The sequence below is a fragment of the Pelodiscus sinensis genome, chromosome 15, assembly GCF_052426305.1.
Source record: "Pelodiscus sinensis isolate ZL-2025 chromosome 15, ASM5242630v1, whole genome shotgun sequence".
NCBI lineage: Eukaryota > Metazoa > Chordata > Testudines > Trionychidae > Pelodiscus > Pelodiscus sinensis.
The window spans coordinates 6527449-6547171 of NC_143066.1; the positions used below are offsets into that span (position 1 = coordinate 6527449).

General features: G+C 40.8%; 1 protein-coding gene across 10 annotated transcripts in view; it reads left to right on the forward strand.

The window, feature by feature from the left end:
- The window catches only part of NPRL3 (NPR3 like, GATOR1 complex subunit), a 96349-nt gene that overhangs the window by 17283 nt on the left and 59343 nt on the right, over window positions 1-19723 (forward strand). For 7 of the 10 annotated variants that reach the window (XM_089782232.1, XM_089782234.1, XM_075899191.2 and 4 more), the window contains 5 exons: window positions 1384-1458; window positions 6101-6254; window positions 8779-8860; window positions 17533-17670; window positions 18627-18783. In XM_089782232.1, the coding sequence (XP_089638358.1) occupies window positions 1384-1458; window positions 6101-6254; window positions 8779-8860; window positions 17533-17670; window positions 18627-18783 (606 nt within the window). The remainder of the gene's footprint in view (window positions 1-1383; window positions 1459-6100; window positions 6255-8778; window positions 8861-17532; window positions 17671-18626; window positions 18784-19723) is intronic. The other 3 variants (XM_089782233.1, XM_089782236.1, XM_089782235.1) reach the window with 3 other exon arrangements.

The following is a 19723-nucleotide window of genomic DNA, read 5'->3' on the forward strand; positions in this document are numbered from 1 at the left end:
TACGGTCTCATTGACTTGTAAGTTTCTATCGCTATCAGTGATAGGTAGGTGCCTGAGGCTGACATCACTTTTGAAAATGGAAATTAGGCTCCCAAGTCACTTATTCACTTTTAAAAGGTTTACCCCATGGTATCTTACTTTACTCAAGGCAAATCTTCAGTGTGGTGTTTAAACCAACACCATAGCCACAGACTGCCTGCATGTCTTATACTAGTTCCCCCACCATTACTAATGTTGGTACTGTAAAGATTAGTGACAGTAGGAAACTTTTGAAAGTCACATTAATTTAGTAGATCTAATGTAAGCGAGGCCAAACCGAGACAGACACTGAGAAATGGACAAACGATTGCTGATCACAGAAATTTCCAGAGCTCAATTCTCTTTTACACACTATTAGTGAAATCATAACATGGAACACGAAAAGCTCAAATCCTTCCAAAGATTCGTGCAGAAGCACTTTCCATGGCTCATGTGTCTGAACTATTCCATTTCAGTAGGCAGCACTTGTGACCTTAACTAATAACTCAGAAGTGACGATATGGCCTTGCAGACCCTGTGAAATTTTACCACCCTTCCCCCCAAAAAATCTGTTACTAAATTGTGAGACCTGATCCAAATATTGTCCGTGATGACACTCCCTTAAACTATAATAGGAATGAGGCTTGATATCAAAACTGCAGGACAAAGTGGCCCCTTTCTCCTGTTAACTTGACTCTCATTTGAACCTTTAGAAAACAGATCTTCTCTTTCCTTATTGTTTTATCTATTTTTTTAAAGAATACTGATAAATGGTCTCATTTGTTTTCCTGAACTGTGTGTTACATGGGTCTCAAAACCCGTAGGCTGTGAGGGCTTTTCACACTTGTGAAGATTAGGCATAAGCATTATGGAGCTCCCCGGGAGTTCAGACATGTCATTTGATCTCCTACTCCATCTTGTGGAGACATTTGGTCAGTGGAATAATAAAAAATGTAATCATTCCTAATGAAGGAATTCTACCTGTTTTGTCTTGCTTGGTTTTATTTTTTTCAAACATCTATATTTTTAAATTAAATCTCTAAAGTCTTTTGTTGTGATGAGAAGTGGTTTTGGGGAAGAGGCTTCCAAAACGCCTAATGTTGGAGAAAATCTACTATTTTAGAACTGCATTTGAACACTATGTAGAACTATAGTGAGTCCCTTTTGAAGGAATAAATAGCTAGTGGTGAAATGCAACAAGAGTTAACCTAATAAGACTGGATCTGTTAAATGAAGACCATGTCCAAGTACAGCTGAATTATCTTAAGAAATTCTCAGGAATCCAGTTTTGTAGTAATTGAATCTGTGCTACTTTAAAACTGTCTTAAAGGTACTGCCTTTATATATAATGTGTGTATTTTGCAGGTATCCAAAACTGATCCATCACCAAAGAGAGAGATGCCCACCATGATTCTCTTTAATGTTGTATTTGCCTTAAGGGTAAGGACTGTTTTTACCCAGAAATAGATTCTGTATTTTATAAGGACTATTAGTTCAAATGACAGTAACATTTCAGTAGCACATGTTCTCTGCCTTCTTTCACTATAAACCAGAGTTCTTCATTTGAAATATGTAAAAACAGTACTAAACATGACACTGAAGATGTATAGTTAGTGATCATAGAAGTCATAAGATGAAGAGTCCTGTCACCTCTTTCAGCCTCTCTCATATGGGTCAGGGAATGATTGTTTCAAATAGGCCATTGACGGAACTTTATCTAGTCTTCTTTTAAATACACCAAGTAATTGGAACGTATTTGTTCATTGGAGATGTGATTTCATAGGTGAATGCGTTTTCATTGATGGGAAACTTTTTTCCTCATAGAACAAATGTTAATTGCATCATTACTCTGAGTTATTTCATGTGTTCCAACGAGTATAATCCCTCTTCCCTATACCGATCCACTCCAGTTGTCAATGTACTTAGGCTTTTAATAGTCACTACAGCCACTGATTATTTTATGGGTCTTCACCTCCAGTCTTTTCTTTTGCAGATAAATGTAAAAGTTGAGGTTCTGCTTCATAGTTGAGATTAGTATTGCTGCATATTCTGTATGTTTAGTGGTATATATTGATAATAGGCAGGAATGTTCAAGTATCCCTTGAACAAGAATAGAAAAGACTAGGTGCAGCAAGGCCAATGCAATATTGCTGTGAAAACCTCAATTTGTACATATCCTGACTTTTAAGATGTTAAATTGTAATCTTAAATTATTGTTTGCCTATTGATATACAGATGAGAGAGACATTTCCTGCCTCAAATGAACCCTTGTATTATTTATAAGACTATTCATAGATCCCAGTGCTAGAGGCACAGGTATGTTGCTTCCAAGCACAGTGTTACTGCCTCTGAAATGTGGAGTTGTTAATGTATTTGCTGTTAATTGATAGGCATTTCTGTAGTCCTCATTACCATGGTGTCAGAGTGCTTCATGGCATTAAAGATGCGTCACGTACATGTGCACTTAATGAGCCACGCTGGTTTCTTTATGCTGGCAGCACATGTGTACACTGGAGATCCACTTGTTGTTCCACTTGTTAGGAGGGCAATAAAGGGTTGGATGTTGTTTTCAATCTAGAGGATAGTGATCTTAACGGGTGCATAGTGGCTTAAACTCTGCTTGTGTGTGTGAAGTTCTCTGCACGCTTGGTATGCTTGGAAATTTGAATATACATGAGAATTGGTGCTCTCTCAATAAAAAGCATACTTTGTCAGAGACTTGAGGGAATAAAGGAGGCCTGACCAGGCCAGAGGTGTGCTAACCTTCAGTTCAAGGTCTAGGCGTATAGAATACGAATGAACAGCCTGCATGTGTAAGTAGACGTGCTCTCCAGGAATGTGTGTTCACATTTAACAGTATCCCTCCTTGGCATTCTGGATGCAATTGTCAAACATCCTTAATGAATTTCCAGCTGACTTTTCTCAAACACCTGTGAATATACTCTTTATCAAGCATCTGAAAGGTCAGATCCCAAAACTCAGCATTTTTGAATAATCAAGTCTTTTTTTAAGCTTAGCAGGCAATCTGTTTATAAGAAATAATGAACAGCAGGAAGTGTAGCTGTTATATTTTGCAGTGAAAATTTCCCCCATGCACACACAAATCAAAAAGCAGCTGAAGAGGCTGTCCTCAGAGTAGAAACCATAAACAGGCACAATTCAAGTATGGAAAATTTCAGCGCAAGAGGCTAATTTTTCAAAATTTAGGAGTGAAAATTGATATATGAAAACAGTTTGGCCATCTTAAGTATAGCATGTACTGAGCAATTCAAATTCTGAAGTAAAAGCAAAGTAACATTTCCTGGGTTCTGTCACAGTGACTAATTAGCAAATACACTCAGAAGTTAAGGGATAATTAATGCATATATCACAAGAATCAAGGCACCAAGTTTAGGCTATGTTTTTAGATATGAAGGGACTTGGGAGTCCCTTTCTGTCCGTAACACAGCTTTCTGGAATGAGTTGGGTTGTGTGTGTCTTGCATCAAGAGGTTCATGGTTTCATCTGTATCTGGCCTCGGATTTCTACAGTGAAATTACTAGCTCTCTTATAAACCCTTCTGTAGTGACATTTCAGAAGAGCTTTCTTTGTTGCCCCAAGTCATACTGTAGTGTTTTTGAGAGAGTCCCTGATGGACATATTTAGGAGTATTTATTTGAATTTGATAACATTTTAAATGTGGGATCTTTTTCTATTAGTGTGAGCCAAGGTAAAGAAGGCATCAGGCAATGGTTGAGTCTTAAGTTCAGAGTGGCAGATACTGTGTAATATTATCAGGAGCGACTTATTACAGGTCAATAGCCTAAGTCACAAAACCGTTTTTCTCTCTTCTGGTCAAGCCTGCTGTATTTTACTTAGTCACATAGTGAGGCTCGTATTTAGCCCATACATTCTGGGAGGGGGTTTGCTCAAACACTCATTCTGATTCTAACTTTGTAGTACAATTGCTATAGTCTTTAGAGAAGCCTAATTCATCCTCTTTCATTGCATAAAAGCTGCCATGTGTGAAACTAGCATTTGATTTCCCAGCTCTGGCTTTCCCTTCCCAATCCGTAAGCCTGAGTGTTGTAGAGGTAGCACATTGTGTGTGTGTGTGTGTGTGTGTGTGTGTGTGTGTGTGTGTGTGTGTGTGTGTGTGTGTGTGTGTGTGTGTGTGTGTGTGTGTGTGTGTGTGTGTGTGTGTGTGTGTGTGTGTGTGTGTGTGTGTGTGTGTGTGTGTGTGTGTGTGTGTGTGTGTGTGTGTGTGTGTGTGTGTGTGTGTGTGTGTGTGTGTGTGTGAGAGAGAGAGAGAAATGCATGAATATGAGCTAAGAAGACTTATATGAAGGATTAAGGGAGTTATACCCAAGAAAACTAGGCCTTTTGTAAAGCAATTTGTTGTGATACAGCCTCTGTGTGGGACTCTTGAATTCATGTCCAGAAATGGAAAAGAGCCTTTTAACTCCCTACTTTCCCCAGTTGATAGAGCACTGTCAGTGAAACAGATTTTTCAGTTACATTAATATGTTTTTTGCTGTTGGCTTTTTTTTGTCATGACTGAGTTCTCCCTGATGAAGACAACAGGGGTTTCTGCTTTCTCTCTTCAGAGAGTTAAAATAGAGAGAGAATGGTCCCAGAATTGAATTAAGAAAATCTAAAATATATAAACATCATTCTGAAGCTGGCTATGTTGAAAACATTGCTCATTTATTCACATGTTGCCATCTTGATGATTTTTGCAGTGAAGCCATTGACTTTGGTGTAGTTTGAATTTCTGTAGGATCTAATTTCTAATGGCCTTGTTACAGTGAGTAAAAGCAGAAACTCTGGCTTTGAAATACAGCCATTTATTTTGCCATTTAAAAAAATAACATTCCCTTCATAGAAAACTGAGACTGGAGCACACAACATGTAAAGCAAGCAGAATTTGTCTAACATAGGGTTACTGCTGCAGACAACTTCACCAAATTGTGGGTGGAGGTATTTTAAGATAAAGGTGAGAGTCCATCTGCTGCAGACAGACAACAGGCTAAGACCCAAATGTTATAATCAGTAGTGATCCTGCTTGTGCTAAATTTCAGCCCTACCAATGTGTCATGACTCAGCAAAAATGTTGGCCTGTAAAAATGTCGATTCATGGTTTTCTAGTTTAGATGCCAAGTTATCTGCTGCCTGAACCTTAAATTCCTTTAAAATGTCTTAACAAACGTACAGCAGCTGCTTACTGCACCCTTCCTGGCTTAGGAACAGCGAGCCCCACCTTATCAGCTGTCTCTGACAGATAGGCTTTCCAGCCCTTCACATACAAATTAAATGTTTTAAATAATTAATATTTTTGAGATGTATGGAAACATAAATCCAATTCCATTTTCTCTGGGATTAAAAATATGGTAGTGCCTTGTTAGTTCTTCAGTGATTAGTATAAAAGGTTGAAAATGCCAAAAGTCCATTGATATGCAAGATCTGAATGTTGGGACATGTATTTTCACTATATAGCTCTGCTCTGGAGCCAGATCTTTGCATGATTAGTCCCTATTTCTGTGGGTTACCAGGCTTTGATTCAGGTGAAGAGAATTAAAATAATGGTGGCTGTGTGACTTGTTGTCTGAGTAAGAAGCTGCTGCCTAAAGTTACACTAAAATTAATAAAACAAACACTGCTGCTACAATGTGGAAAGGACAGGCTGAAACAAAAAACAGGACTATGTAGCACTTTAAAGACTGTCATCCTTTATATTTCCAGTACTTTTGTATTGGAATGTATTGATATTAATTTTTCAGTCATTTAAAATTTCCTTCTCATCAGTTTCTCTGGCGATCCCACCTCATTGTTTTCATGACTGTTTCTAGGCCTTAGTCACGTGTGATGGACTTGCTGTAGTTCTGGATCTCTGTCCTTCTGTCTTATAACTGTGTGAGAAATCTCATTTCTCTTGACAATCACCAGGAAAGTTGATCTGCAGCCTAACTATTAAAGATAATTCATTATCTTTAATGTAAATTATTAAAAATAATTTGTCCAGCAGTGCTGCGCTATTCAGCTTAATTTCATGTATTTGGCAACTATTGAATTATTGACCAGGTCTATTCCTTATTGCCTGTAGGCCAATGCAGATCCATCGGTGATAAACTGTTTACATAATCTCTCTCGTCGAATTGCCATAGTTCTACAGCATGAGGAGCGTCGTTGCCAGTACCTGACCAGAGAGGCCAAGCTGATCTTAGCCATTCAGGATGAAGTATCTGCCATGTCGGAAAGTGAGTTCTGAGCTCAGGCTCATGGGGAGCTTATCTTAATGTAAGATACTCATTAAATTGGACAATAATTGACTAATTCACTTAAATGCAGATTACCATGGTCCAAGAATATTAATATTTTATGTTTATAATGAGAGTGAGTCAGTAGCAGGAATCAAAACTGGGTTACAAAGTGACTTATTGAGCAAACCTTTTATGTTTAGAGCCTTGTATTCCCAGCCTGCTTGGGGATCATGTGTAAGATCAGAATCTTATGTTATGTGCAAAAGAGGACTAAAAGCCATCTCTTCCATGTTCTGCTGGAGAGAAATTACCTAGAATGTAATTGCCAGATTATGGTGCATTTAAACAAGTGAGCAAAAAAAGAATGAGACTTGTTCGTTTTGGAACGGAGTTGTTTAAAAAGGAATACTGCCACAGTGTAAAATGTTCTTCTCTATAAGCTTAATTACAATAGATCCCCATTGTTAAAGCTATGTGGAGAGTGGTGGTATGCTTGAAATCAGCTATGATATTGTGTGCCAGTTAGTAACCCTAAGAATCCCTGCTCCTAAGGTGTGGGAGTTTGTGCCCAGATATGTTTTCCCACAAAGTAGGGGTTGTACAGGAAAACACACGGAGACTTTGCTATAATCGATTTCCTGATTTTCACTATGATTTTCAGACAAGGTAGGAGAGGTAATATCTTTAATTACTTCTGTTGGTTAGACACAAGCTTTCGAGTTTATATAGAGCTCTTTAAAGGTATTGTCTCGCTAATATCCTGGGACACACATGGCTATAACAATGCTGCGTGCTGTGTATGATTCAGTTGAACAAACAGGCCTTCTCTGGCCTTGTGTCTGCTTTTCCCTTCCCCTTGTAGCCCCTGAGATGACTCCTCTCAAGCTCTTAAAACGCTGATTCCTGCTAAAGACTTCAAGGTGTATGCAATCTTTCAAAGAGCTCTGTTACTGCAGAACTTTTTGTGCTTGTCATTTTATTTTGTTCATTTGTTTAAGAAAACTGAGTGAGTGAGTGAGTGAGTGAGTGAGTGAGTGAGTGAGTGAGTGAGTGAGTGAGAGAGAGAGAGAAAAAAAATATTTCCTTGCAGAGCTGAGAAGAGGTTTGTCACTCTTTTCTGGGTGGGTTTATTGTTGTTGATTTGTGGTCTATAGTTATACATTCAGCATACAGTGTCACTGAAAATGCTGATGCTGAAAGACCAATCATAATGCAGCAAGATCTTAGCATTGGAACATGTTTGCACTATGTGGCTTTGCCTACGGTCAGAGTTTGCTCGTGATCCTTTGTCAGGATTCCTGTGCATAAAATCTTGCAGTGGTTGCATGAACTGCAGCTGAAGTAAACATCTCATAGTTGACATAGCTTACCAGTCTGTCAGAGCCCATCTTTGATGTTTGCAAAGGATATTTATATTTTAGTGTGATATTTTTAAAACACAGAACAATGAAAACTGCAGTTTGCAGAAGAATAAAGTACTCCCCAGATACAGCTCTTCTGGTGTCCCTGAAATCTCGGTGTAATTTGATTTCCCCCTCCCCCTCTTCTCATGCTTTTGGGTATAAACAAAGGGCACTCTGTGAATGGGGCCAGTTTGAATTTGGTTCTGTTACTTTTATTGTTCTGACTGCCTTTGACAACACTTTACCTTATCCTCTCTGATGTCACCTGTGTTGCATAGAGATGCCAGCTCCACAAGTGAAGTAGTCAGTTTCTTTTGTGATTAGCTTTGCTCTTGTCATTCACTAGAGATTACAAGGGATAGAGTTTTGCACTCTATTGCATTTGCTATCCAGATGTGGTAAAGCCCCCCCCCCCCGAAACTTCAAATCCAGTTTCTCAATTTTGTGACCCTGAATCCCAAGTTTTCTGGTCATCCTCAAGAGGATGTTTTGTTGTGGAAGCTCCATGCTAGTGTATATGATTACGTGTCACTGTTTTGTCCTGTTATGAAGATATGCCCCCTTTTAAGGTTACTCGGTAAAATTTTCAAAAGCACCCGTCTCTCATTTTCAAAAGCACTTTGGAGCCTGTGGTCTTGTTGAAAGTCAATGGGATTTAGGCACTTCTGAAAATCTTATTTGCTCTGTTGTAACGTAAGAATCCCAATTCTGCTGAGAGTAGCTGTAATAGCTCATGCAACAGGCTTAAAGCATGGAGTCAATTTCTGCTAACAAACCAGCATTAATCTCTTAGGTCTGTATATGCCAAACTTTACTTACACAGGGACACAACATGTTTTGTCTTGCTACAAGCATGAAAAACTAAAACGTAGATGTAAAAACATAGTAGTTTCTCATCAGATAAATGAAAAGGCCTAAGGCTGCATAAAGTTGGTATTAAAAAAGAGTGGTGACTTTTTACAGTTTTTTACTTAAAACAATGTGGAGTAAACAGACTTGAATATCATTGTCTAATATCTCTGCAGAGTCTATTGTGCAGAATTCAGGTGACTGTCTGAAAGCAAGGCTTTTCTGATTTGAAAACAGTTGAGTGCTTTCTTGTTTTAATACTTCCATAGCAGCAGAAGGTCCACAATCACCTTTCCATCATATTCTACCCAAGTGCAAGCTGGCCAGAGACCTCAAGGAAGCTTATGACAGGTAAGAAGAATCCTCCTGGTAACCAGTGGTCCTCTGCTTGTTGATTAAATGTCTTTGACCTGTGTGTAATCACTAGCTCCATGTGGGGAAAAGGGATCTCTGAACTGGGGGCGTTGTCAGATAAATAGAGCAGGAAGGTTAACTCAGTATTTAAGATTCTTGCGTGGGATTCTACAGGCCAGGCTTCAGGTCCTTGTTCTGCCACAGACTCACTGAGTAACTTTGGTTAAGTCACATATTCTGTCTGGACCTTAAATTCCCCAGCTACAGAACAAGGGTAATAGCACTTTTCTACCTCACTGGGTGGTTGTGAGGATAAATACATTAGACGTATACTTAGATACTACTGCAGTGGGGGCCAGAGAAGCATTTTGGATAGGAATGATTGTCCAGTTTTTTCTACGTTATTTAAATTGCTTGTGATCTTAAACTTCTGGAAGAAATTTGGGCCCCTTTGAAAGAAACTTCAGGAATTATGTGAATCTCGTAAGCATCTCTGAGTTAATTTCAAAACACTTTTCCTGACCTGGATTTGAATAACATTTCACCCAGTTTCTTCCTTTTTAAAAAAAAAAAAACTTCTGGATTATTTATTTGACTCCCTCAGGTTGCCACTTCATTTAGACTATGGTGTCTGCCCAGTAATACAGTGACACCTAATGGCTGAGAATAGTAACTGAGAATTTTTACTCTAGGACCAAAACTCATGTGAGGACAGAAAATCCTTAGTGGTGCCCATTAGCATCATCGGTTAAGTGTCAACCAGTGGGGACTGGAGCAGCTCCCCACCTGCCACGTTGGATGAGGCCCACTGCAGGCAGGGACTTCTCTGGCATTTGGAATAGCCCCTGCCTGCAACATGCCTGGGCTCGTTGTGGACAGGGCCGGGCTGGAGCAGTGTCTTCTTTGCGATGCATCTGGGCCTGCCGCTGAGTGGGCCAGGCTGGATCAACCCCTGCTTGTGGTGGTGGGGGGGTCACTCTAGCCTGGCCTTGGCGGGTGAAGGGACTGCTCCAGGCCACTGGGACTGGAGTGGCTTCCCTGGCCATGCCCCCTTTAATCTGTTAACTGATTAAACATAGTGCTTAACTGATTAAACAGGATTTTACATCCCTACTGCCCATCTGATTTCTCCAGCGTACTAGCAGCTGCCATCCAGTGAGAGAGACTTGGACTGGGGCAGTAGACCACCTCCCAGCCCTCATCCATGTTGTGGTGTAAACTTCTCCCACATTCTCATCTTGACCTAGAGCATTGTCCAATGGACTCCTCTTTGATTATTTTACCTGGCTTATTTATCATTTTAAGGTGTTACCAGACTGTTCCAGCTAAAGCTGGAATGAACTTGTTTGTTTTCCTCACCAGTTGCTGTTTGCTATATATCTTTAGAGTATGCTTTTGTGGCAGTGTGTCAGCATCACTGTAAAATTACAGTTGTTTACAAAATGATATGCTTTTTATCTGTGTAATTAGTCTGAGGCGGGCAAAGGAATTAAATAGTTATAAATCTTGATACAGTGGTAGCCAATTGCATGAGTTTGTCATTTTCCTCCTCAGCAAAGCACCATGATGCACTAGATAGGGCACATGGAGTTGCAAGGCAGGTTCTGGTTCTGGTTCTGCTAGTGACTCACTTGGGCGAGTCTCTCAAGTGAGTCAGAAAGATCCACTGATTTTTGGATGCCCTGTTGGAAACATCTTGGACCTGATTTTCATTGGTGCCAAATCTCTGAGTGTGATTAATTTGAAGCTCTGGTGCTATCTGAGGGGGATGCAATTGTTTCAAAGTATTTTTCTAAAAGGTACTTCCCACTAGATGGCACTGAAGTACTTCAAGCCAGATCTAACCTATCCCTGGTGCATCTGTGTCATGAGATGTATAAAAATCTGAACTTTTGTCACAGCTCAAAATGCTGTTTTAAACACAGAATTTGGTATTGAGATTCTTATACCCTTTTCATACAACTCTGCTTATAATGTGGCCAAAAACAATGGCTTGAAGGCCAAGATACCTCAGTTCCAGCTTATTTCTTGGATGTTTCTCAAATTTTACAAAGCAGCATCCCTCATGAAAACCTAAATCCTCCCATTACTTCAAATTAGGGGTAATGCTTTCCAGGTAATGGCTGTTACCGGAGAGCAGCTCTCCACCTATAGGCTGGGAGTCAGCAACCTTACACAGTGGGAGGTGGGGGCTGCTGGCTCCCAGCCTATGCGGATTTGCGGGAAGGGTGCAGGCTTGTGCGTTGGGGAGGGGAGGGTTGTCAGCTCCCAGCCCACTTGAGCCTGCTGACTCCCAGTCCGGGGGGGGCGGGGGTTTGGGAGCCAGGAGTTTTCCCTTTATCTTCTCCCTTTCCCCTCCTTCCTCCCGCAAGCTGGAAGCCAACAGCTCAGAGAGATGGAGCACCCCTGCCTGTGGCACAAGGCTTGCTCCAGCCTGTCTGTGATGGGCAGGGGGGCCAGCCCAGCAGGCTGGAACAGACTCTCAGCCTGCCCCTGTTTAATCGGTTAACTGGTTAAACATTAAATTTAAAAGGTTAATTAATTTAACTAAATGGGATTTTACATACCTACTCCAAATTTAGGGAACTCAACAGACTGTTGGTTTGCCATAGTTTAAACTGCAGCTGCAGAGAACGTTTGCTTGGATTACACCAGCCACCACTTAATATTTTCTTCTTCAAAACCTCTGTCTTTATTTAGCAGCGCTCTTCTGTTTCCATCCCTCTCCAGATGTTTTTTCATACATCAAAAGCAGCCACACGCTTTCAGACGGACTGATTTCTTTTAGGGGGGTGACAACCAAAGCAAGAATGAACAAAAAGAGGACATCTTCATGAGGGTGGTGTCTCTTTTCTATTAACATTTTGTTTCAGCTTTGACTCTCAAAATGTCAGATGTCCCCACAAGACAGGCAGACTTTGTAGAAATTTAAAGCTGGAAAACCGATTAAATGTAATAGCTATTAGAGACCCCACAAATGGGTTTTGAGACAGCAAGCTTTTCTAGAAGACTAGGTCAGTGTGTGGCAGATTGAAAGTTCCCTGGTGTGAACCCTTCAGTGCACAGTAACAGGGTCCACATGACCAGTTAGTGTGTGACTTGCTAGTATGCAGTAGATTTACACCCTACCTTGCAGTAGTACTGACTAATCATCTAGTTGAGCCCAGAGACTACTTAAGGCACAAACTGGTCTCTCTGGATCAGTAAAAGAAGCTATTACAAGATCAACAGAATTCTATTACCACATGAATTAGGCTGATGTACTGACACAATAACAGCTAGGCTGCATGGCAGTGCTTGGTACAAAAGCTGTAAATAACGGATAACAAAATAGTGTACATGCAAAGAGAGGTATATCTTATTCAATGCTCCAGATGGCTACTGCTTTATATTGCAAAGAGAAGACTACCAGCACAATTCTATAATCCTCTTCCTAGAACATTTTGAATAGCATCAAATAAGCATCTACACGTAGAGCGTCCTATAGACATGAAGTGCTGTAAAAAGGTGAGTAGATATAATTATGTATAACTTGCAAATGGAGAAACAGATGCAGAAGTTAAGACCATAATTTCCATAAGTAGCTATTAATTTTCGATGCCCAGTTTTGGATATATTGGACCTGGCTTAACACAGGCACTCAGTACATGTGGAGAATTAAATTGGAGCTCTGGTGCTCGTCACCTCTGAAAATCATGTTCAAGGCATTATTGTGGGCAACCTCCCACTAGCCCAGATTTAGGAGCCTGTTTCTGCTTAGCACACTCTCCTCTTGTTAGCATCCCCTGTTGGCTAGCTTAAGTAACTCCGTGACTAGGATGCTGTCTTTTGTGGATTGCGTTTTTAGGTATCAGTCTTTCCCTGTTCATTGTTCAGGGAGCTAAGGCACCTAACTCATTTTTGTAGATCACAGGTTTTTCTAGGCACCTAAAAATTAGATGCTGTTCCAGTATCCTAAGTTCCTTTGTGGATCCTACTCCGAATAATTTGTTTTGCGCGGTATGCTTTTCTTTTAATGTGTCCTTTCAGGATTGTAAATAGTGTGAGGGAATATTCTATCCAGAATACCATTTGTTATTTTTAAGAGTTCACTCTTGATGGCATCTTCCCAACAGTATGTCAATTACAGGTAAATCTGCTAGGCCTTCCTTAACCAGGGTAAACAAAAGCGACGAAGAGTCCTGTGGCACCTTATAGACTAACTGAAGTGTAGGAGCATAAGCTTTCGTGGGCAAAGACCCACTTCGTCAGATGCATGTAGTGGAAATTTCCAGAGGCAGGAATAAATATGCAGGCCAGGATCAGGCTGGAGATGACCAGGTGGATCCAATCAAGGAGGATGAGGCCCACTTCTAGCAGCTGATCTGGAGGTGTGAATTCCAAGAGAATAGAAGCTGCTTTTGTAGTTAGCAAGCCATTCACAGTCTTTGTTTAATCCAGAGTTGATTGTGTCAAACTTAAAGATGAACTGTAGCTCAGCAGTTTCTCTTTGAAGTCTGGTCCTGAAGTTTTTTTGCTGCAGGATGGCTACTTTTAGATCTGCAATTGTGTGTCCAGGAAGATTGAAGTGTTCCCCTACAGGTTTTTGTATGTTGCCATTCCTAATATCAGATTTGTGTCCATTGATTCTTTTACGTAGGGACTGTCCTGTTTGGCCGATGTATATAGCAGTGGGGCATTGTTGGCACATGATGGCATATATTACGTTGGTGGATGTGCAGGAGAATGTACCAGTGACAGTATGGCTGATCTGGTTAGGTCCTGTGATGGTGTTGCTGGTGTATATATGTGGGCAGAGTTGGCACCGAGGTTTGTTGCAAGGATTGGTTCCTGAGTTCGAGTTATTATGGTGCGGTGTGTAGTTGCTGGTGAGAATATGCTTCAGGTTGGCGGGTTGTCTGTGGGCAAGGACCGGCCTACCTCCCAAGGCCTGTGAGAGCGAGGGATCATTGTCCAGGATGGGCTGAAGATCACTAATGATGCGTTGGAGAGGTTTTAGCTGGGGACTATAGGTGATGGCCAGTGGTGTTCTGTTGGTTTCTTTCTTGGGCTTGTCCCGTAGCAGGAGGCTTCTGGGTACACGTCTGGCTCTGTCAATCTGTCTCCTCACTTCCTCGTGTGGGTATCGCAGTTTACAGAATGCTTGTTGAAGGTCTTGTAGGTGTAGGTCTCTGTCTGAGGGGTTGGAGCATATGCGGTTGTACCTCAGTGCTTGGCTGTAAACAATGGATCGTGTGGTGTGTCCGGGATGGAAACTGGAGGCATGCAGGTAAGTATAGCGGTCGGTAGGTTTTCTGTATAGGGTGGTATTGATATGACCGTCACTTATTTGTATCGTGGTGTCCAGGAAATGGACCTCCCGTGTAGATTGGTCCATGCTGAGGTTGATGGTGGGGTGGAAGCTGTTGAAATCATGGTGAAATTCTTCCAGAGTCTCCTTCCCATGGGTCCAGATGATGAAGATGTCATCGATGTAGCGTAGGTAGACAAGGGGTGTAAGTGGACGAGAGCTGAGGAAGCGTTGTTCCAGGTCAGGTGCCACAGGACTCTTCGTCCTGGTCAGGTGCCACAGGACTCTTCGTCGCTTTTGCAGATTCAGACTAACACGGCTACCCCTCTGATACAGGGTAAACAAGTGTGTGTTAAATTTCATTCTTTAAGTCCAAGAAAACCCAGGGAGTTTTTGAGTACTGTGGTGTAACCTTGGATACTCTTTGAAGGTTTCTGGCTGCTGACTGGATGTGGGATTGAGGAGTGTGTGTGACTGGCATCCAACTCTTAGTGGCTTCCATATAAAATTCTCAATTTACAAATAATGGATTTTTCGAACTACCAGCTCTTCAAGTTCAGCCTAGGATCTGAGAGTGAAGCTATAGTCTTTCTGCAGCTCAAATCATTGTTAGTAATAATGATTCTGTATTAAGATCTTGTCTAATGATTTTGGTGCACCACACAGAACAGAATCTTGTTTGCTCCACTACTGCTGTGTTATGGGGTGGCAAGTACCTGCACCTCAGCTAAATCTGCAATATGGCTTCATTTGAAAGCTGACACTTCAGACTTCTCCAAACACTACAAACAATCAGATAAACTTGAACATTATGTTAATTCATACCATGGGTTGCAATATTTGGTGTAAATTTGACCCATGCTCAGACCTTGAGCTCTGGCTTCCACATTGCAATGCACAGACCCGGGTCAAAGTAAATCTGTCCTAAAGTATCTAGCATCCTCCTTCTCCACCCCATGCTGAGCAACCTTAAAAACATGGAAACTCTTCTCTCCACCTGGTTTCCTAACTGCAGTGGTGCTATTAATGGGACTCGTGTGTCCATAAGGATCATGGGAGCACATTCATGACGTAATTAGCTCCTTTTGGTGGCTGTCTCAGTAGAGACTGCAATTTGAGAAGGCTTTATACTGAACTACCATCTAATCTCAGAATTGGGCTTGCTAGCTCCAGGCTGTGTCACATTGGCAGGAAAAATCCCATATACCCCGTTCAGAGAATAATTAGAAAATCTATTTAAATGAAACTGCAATGTTTAATCTTTAAAGTTATATTTACAATGAAGATGTGTGGTTTTTAAAAAAAATGTTTGTTTGCTTTGAAGTTTGACATAAAATGAAGGTATCAGAGGGGAAAAAAACAACATATGTTCTCTTTCTTCCCCTTCCCAGCTTGGCTGCTGCCAAGCGTTGAAGTGCATCCCCAAGGCTTTAAGTGCAGCGTGTAATGTGTTCTGCACAGAGATAAAGGGAAATGTTTGGTCCTTTTGTGTGAAACTTTTGTTGCTAGATTTGCTTCTGCTGAAATCTAGTGTCTGATACAAAGAAAAAGCATAGCTCTAAAAACTAACAGTTATTGAACTTTGGTTTCTGGCTCCTAAAATTAATATTAATGTTCTTGTGTTCCTGTTTGTACACTTACCACTGCAGATCTCTCTGCTGTACTGGTGTACAACCCTTTGATTTAAAATTTTTAAACTTTAAAAAAAATTAGCAAAAAATTTCAAAAATATATAATGGAAGCCATAAGTTTTCTGTATTGACTGAAAGCCTGGCCACTTAGGGCTCTGAATGTTGTTAAGTAGCTAATTTTAGGTGCCTGTTTTGAGCACCCTCTGCTCTGCACTAGCATCCTCAGCAAAGCAGCTTTCAAACAACCAGTTTCCATTGGTCAAAAATATGGCAGTCAGCCAGCAGTCAGGAGATTGGTGTGACCCCTTCTTTCACTGTATTTAAGTTGCAAACGGTCAGTTCCCAAAGGATAGCTGTGGATTTGCAGAAGTGATGCTCCATAAAATGCCATTTTCTGTTGGGTTTTGTGGAAGTGAGATTTAGGCAAAGACTTCTTTATTCCTAGTGTTTTGTGGTTTTGAAAATCCAGGGGAAGTGGGATACTGACTACCCTGATCCAAACCTCTTGAGGTTGATTAGCTCCCTCTTTTTTGGCATGTACTGTTTAGTTTGGTCAGTTTTAAGAACTTTGTTGGTGAGCATGTTTGGAATACAGCTTGTCGGAAAAATAACTTTTAGTTAGAATTTTTTAAAAAATATTGTGTAATGTAGTTTAAAAAAAAACCCCAAAAATGTAATCCAAGGAGAACTGAGTTTTGTTGGGTGATTTCAGTGATTCTGAATCCAGATAAAGACAATGATTTTCAGGTTATGTTTTAGAAACTGTTTAATGTAAATTCTGATGTCAAATGGCTGGGATGGGTCATAAGTTTGGATTTTTTTCCTTATGGCATGAGCCATTACATTAGTGTCACAAGAAATAGCTTTTTAAGCTGACATGTTTATAATTCAGAGAGGATGTGGGATGTCTTACATAGGTTGCTTATACTTAGATGGCGGTGAAGAAATTAGTGAATTTCCTAAAGACCTAGAGTAAATATGTCACTGTCTAAAAACAAGAACAAAGATCTGCATGAGTGAAGTTAGCTGCCCCAAACTACCTGCTTCCCAAAGGTATTAAATAAAAGGTACTTTACGTAAAGCTGCTATCCAGACAAACCCTGGGATCAGACTTCATTATCATTCCTAAAGTGCATATTCTCTCCACTTTAATCCTGTTCTTTTGGGCAAGTTGTGGTTTCCTAGAATGAAGGACCATTTAACAGCAACTTTCATGATTTCATGTAACAAACATGAGCAGGTCAATGGGAAACAAACCAACTAGATAGAACCTATGGAGTCAATGTTGTGGTAACATGTTACTCTGTGATGCCCACCATGGGGTGTGGGAACTTTATCATGTAGTAAAACAATAATGGAAAAATTGAGCCTAATTCATCCTTGCCCTGTATGCCATCCCCACCCCATCTCTCCCAGAGGCACAGGGCCTTTGCATTGCATTTACAGGAGATCCTCCTCCCTCACTAGTGCATTGGTGAGGACTAACTGGAGGTGGAGAAGGAGAGGGTTGGGGCATTCTTATGATTCTGTGACCCTGCAATAGCCTAGAAGAGGCAAATTAAAACAGACTTTATGAACTAGCGTCATATTAATCCCTGGCAGCCACTGAAAGGAGGGAGATGCAGTCTCTCTTCTCTCTCGCTGTGCTGGCACCAGCATGGATGAATCCGGCCCCATTGCTTTTACCCAAGAGAAAGGTAACAAATGCTGTATATTATTATTTATTCTTTTTTTTTTTTTTATTGAAGTCTGTGTACTACAGGGGTGGTACGATTGCACATCAACAACTGGCTTGAAGTGAGTTTCTGTCTGCCTCATAAAATCCATTATGTTGCAACAAGCTTTATACCTCCTGAAGCAATTGAAAGAAGCCTGAAAGCTATTAGGTAAATAGCTCCCTATGTTCTTCAGCACTTGTATGTTTTTGTGCCTCTTTAACATTTAACTTCTTGCCCTTTGTTTTTTGATTGTCCCAAACATTCTACAGCTTTTCTTGCTGACAGATGTTACAGAAATTAATGAAGGTGGACTTTTTTTGTGCTCCCAAATCTGAGAATGGACTGTGGGTCTTAGTGATGTGGTGTGAAAATTAGAGCCCATTTTGGTTCTTTAAGTGATGATAGTGAGCTGAAACCAATCTCTGTGCCCCCAGCCTGTTCTCTTGTGCCTAGATCTATTTTCCAGGTATTTGTGGCATTATTATTGACTAAACACACTCTGAGGTTTTAAGCTAGTGTCTGCATTGTTTACAGTTTAAGATCTTGTCTGAGAGGTTATTGCAAAATTTTCCCCCATTCAAAACGCCATTCTTCAAAATGCTTCATTTTAACCATATTTATGCTGAAGTGTTCTCTTGTCAATATCACAGTTTTATGAAGTAACTAAATTACAGAAGGGTTGGTATTTCCTGTGAGTGTTGTACCATTTTTGTTTCCCGCTATTCTATGGAGATTTAGCCATGAAAGTCACCTGCTGTGTTACTTTCATTTTAGTGCTCATTTCTGATGATTAGAGCATAATGAGCTCTGTCCCTGCATCTTTGGGAGCACAGTCTGTCCACCTGTCTGGCTAGCCTGTATGCCAATAGAGAACCATCTTTATTTCCAGCTTTTAGGCTTTCCAAATTGTGATGAGGATTAAGATGCCTTTTGACAGAAGGCAGCTAATCTTGTGGCATGAACAAGAATGAACTGACTGGTAACGCAGTCCTTCGCTATAGCTATCACAGTATCAGATGCTCTATTTTGCAAGTAGCTTGGCCACATGCTCCAGCTCTGTGCGATAGTGAGAGGCACCTCATCCTTGAAGGAAGAAATTACAGATGACAATGTTCTTTTTACAGGCCTTACCATGCCTTATTACTACTGAATGATGAGAAATCATTGCTTAATGAGCTCCCAATAGACTGTTCTCCTGCTCTTGTGAGAGTGATTAAAACTACCTCTGCTGTGAAGAATCTGCAGCAGCTGGCTCAGGATGCTGACCTGGCATTACTACAGGTATGAGGAATTGACACTTTCAGTTGAAACTGTTTCAGTTCATTATGTGTTTTCATTCTTAATGTCTGTGGTATTACTGTAGTATTCGTCAATGCAGGTATATTGTTCCTTTACATATGCATAGAATCTATGTCTACACTACCACAGAAAGTCGACCTAAGGTATGCAACTCCAGTTACATGAACTATATATCTAGAGTCAAGTTACTGCAGAGTCTACACTGAGAGGGGCTTGATAGGAGAAATGTGTGGCACCCCCCTCTTGCAGCAGCTCTTAAATGGGGCATGTCAGTGGGGTCTCTGTGCTCTGCTGCCTGCAGGCACTATCTCCCGGCTCCCATTGGCTGCAGGGGAGGTTGTGGTGAGGGCACTTAGGGTACGTCTAGACTACAGGCTTTTGTCAACAGAGGCTTTGTCGACATATACTGTCGACAAAGAGTGTCTAGACTACATCCAGTTCTGTCGACAAAGCAGCTTGCTTTGTCGACACGACAGTGTAGACACAAAGGACAGTGTAGATGCAATAACACCTTCTATCGACAGAACTCTGTTGACAAAAGACATTATTCCTCATAGAATGAGGTTTACTGCCGTTGACAAAACTGCCAAGTTCTGTCGACGTTATGTCGACAGAACTCGGCAGTAGTATAGATTCAGGTATGGTTTTGTCGACAAAAGGCCAAGGTATTGTAAGCATGCTTATTGTTGCTTGTATTCTCTGGCTATCCATGAAGTTATTTTGAACCATCTCTAGCATGTCTTCAAGTTCCTTTCTCAATTGTGAAACGTATTCTGGCACTGGTTTCCCCTTCTGATTCAGTGCACCCATTCTGGGAGAGCCTAATAAGATCTAGGTGACCCTCACCTTTTTCTCAAATAGAACAAAGTCTATGGACTCTTGAGATACTTCCCTAATTTTTCATCCCAAACTCTTTCTCTTT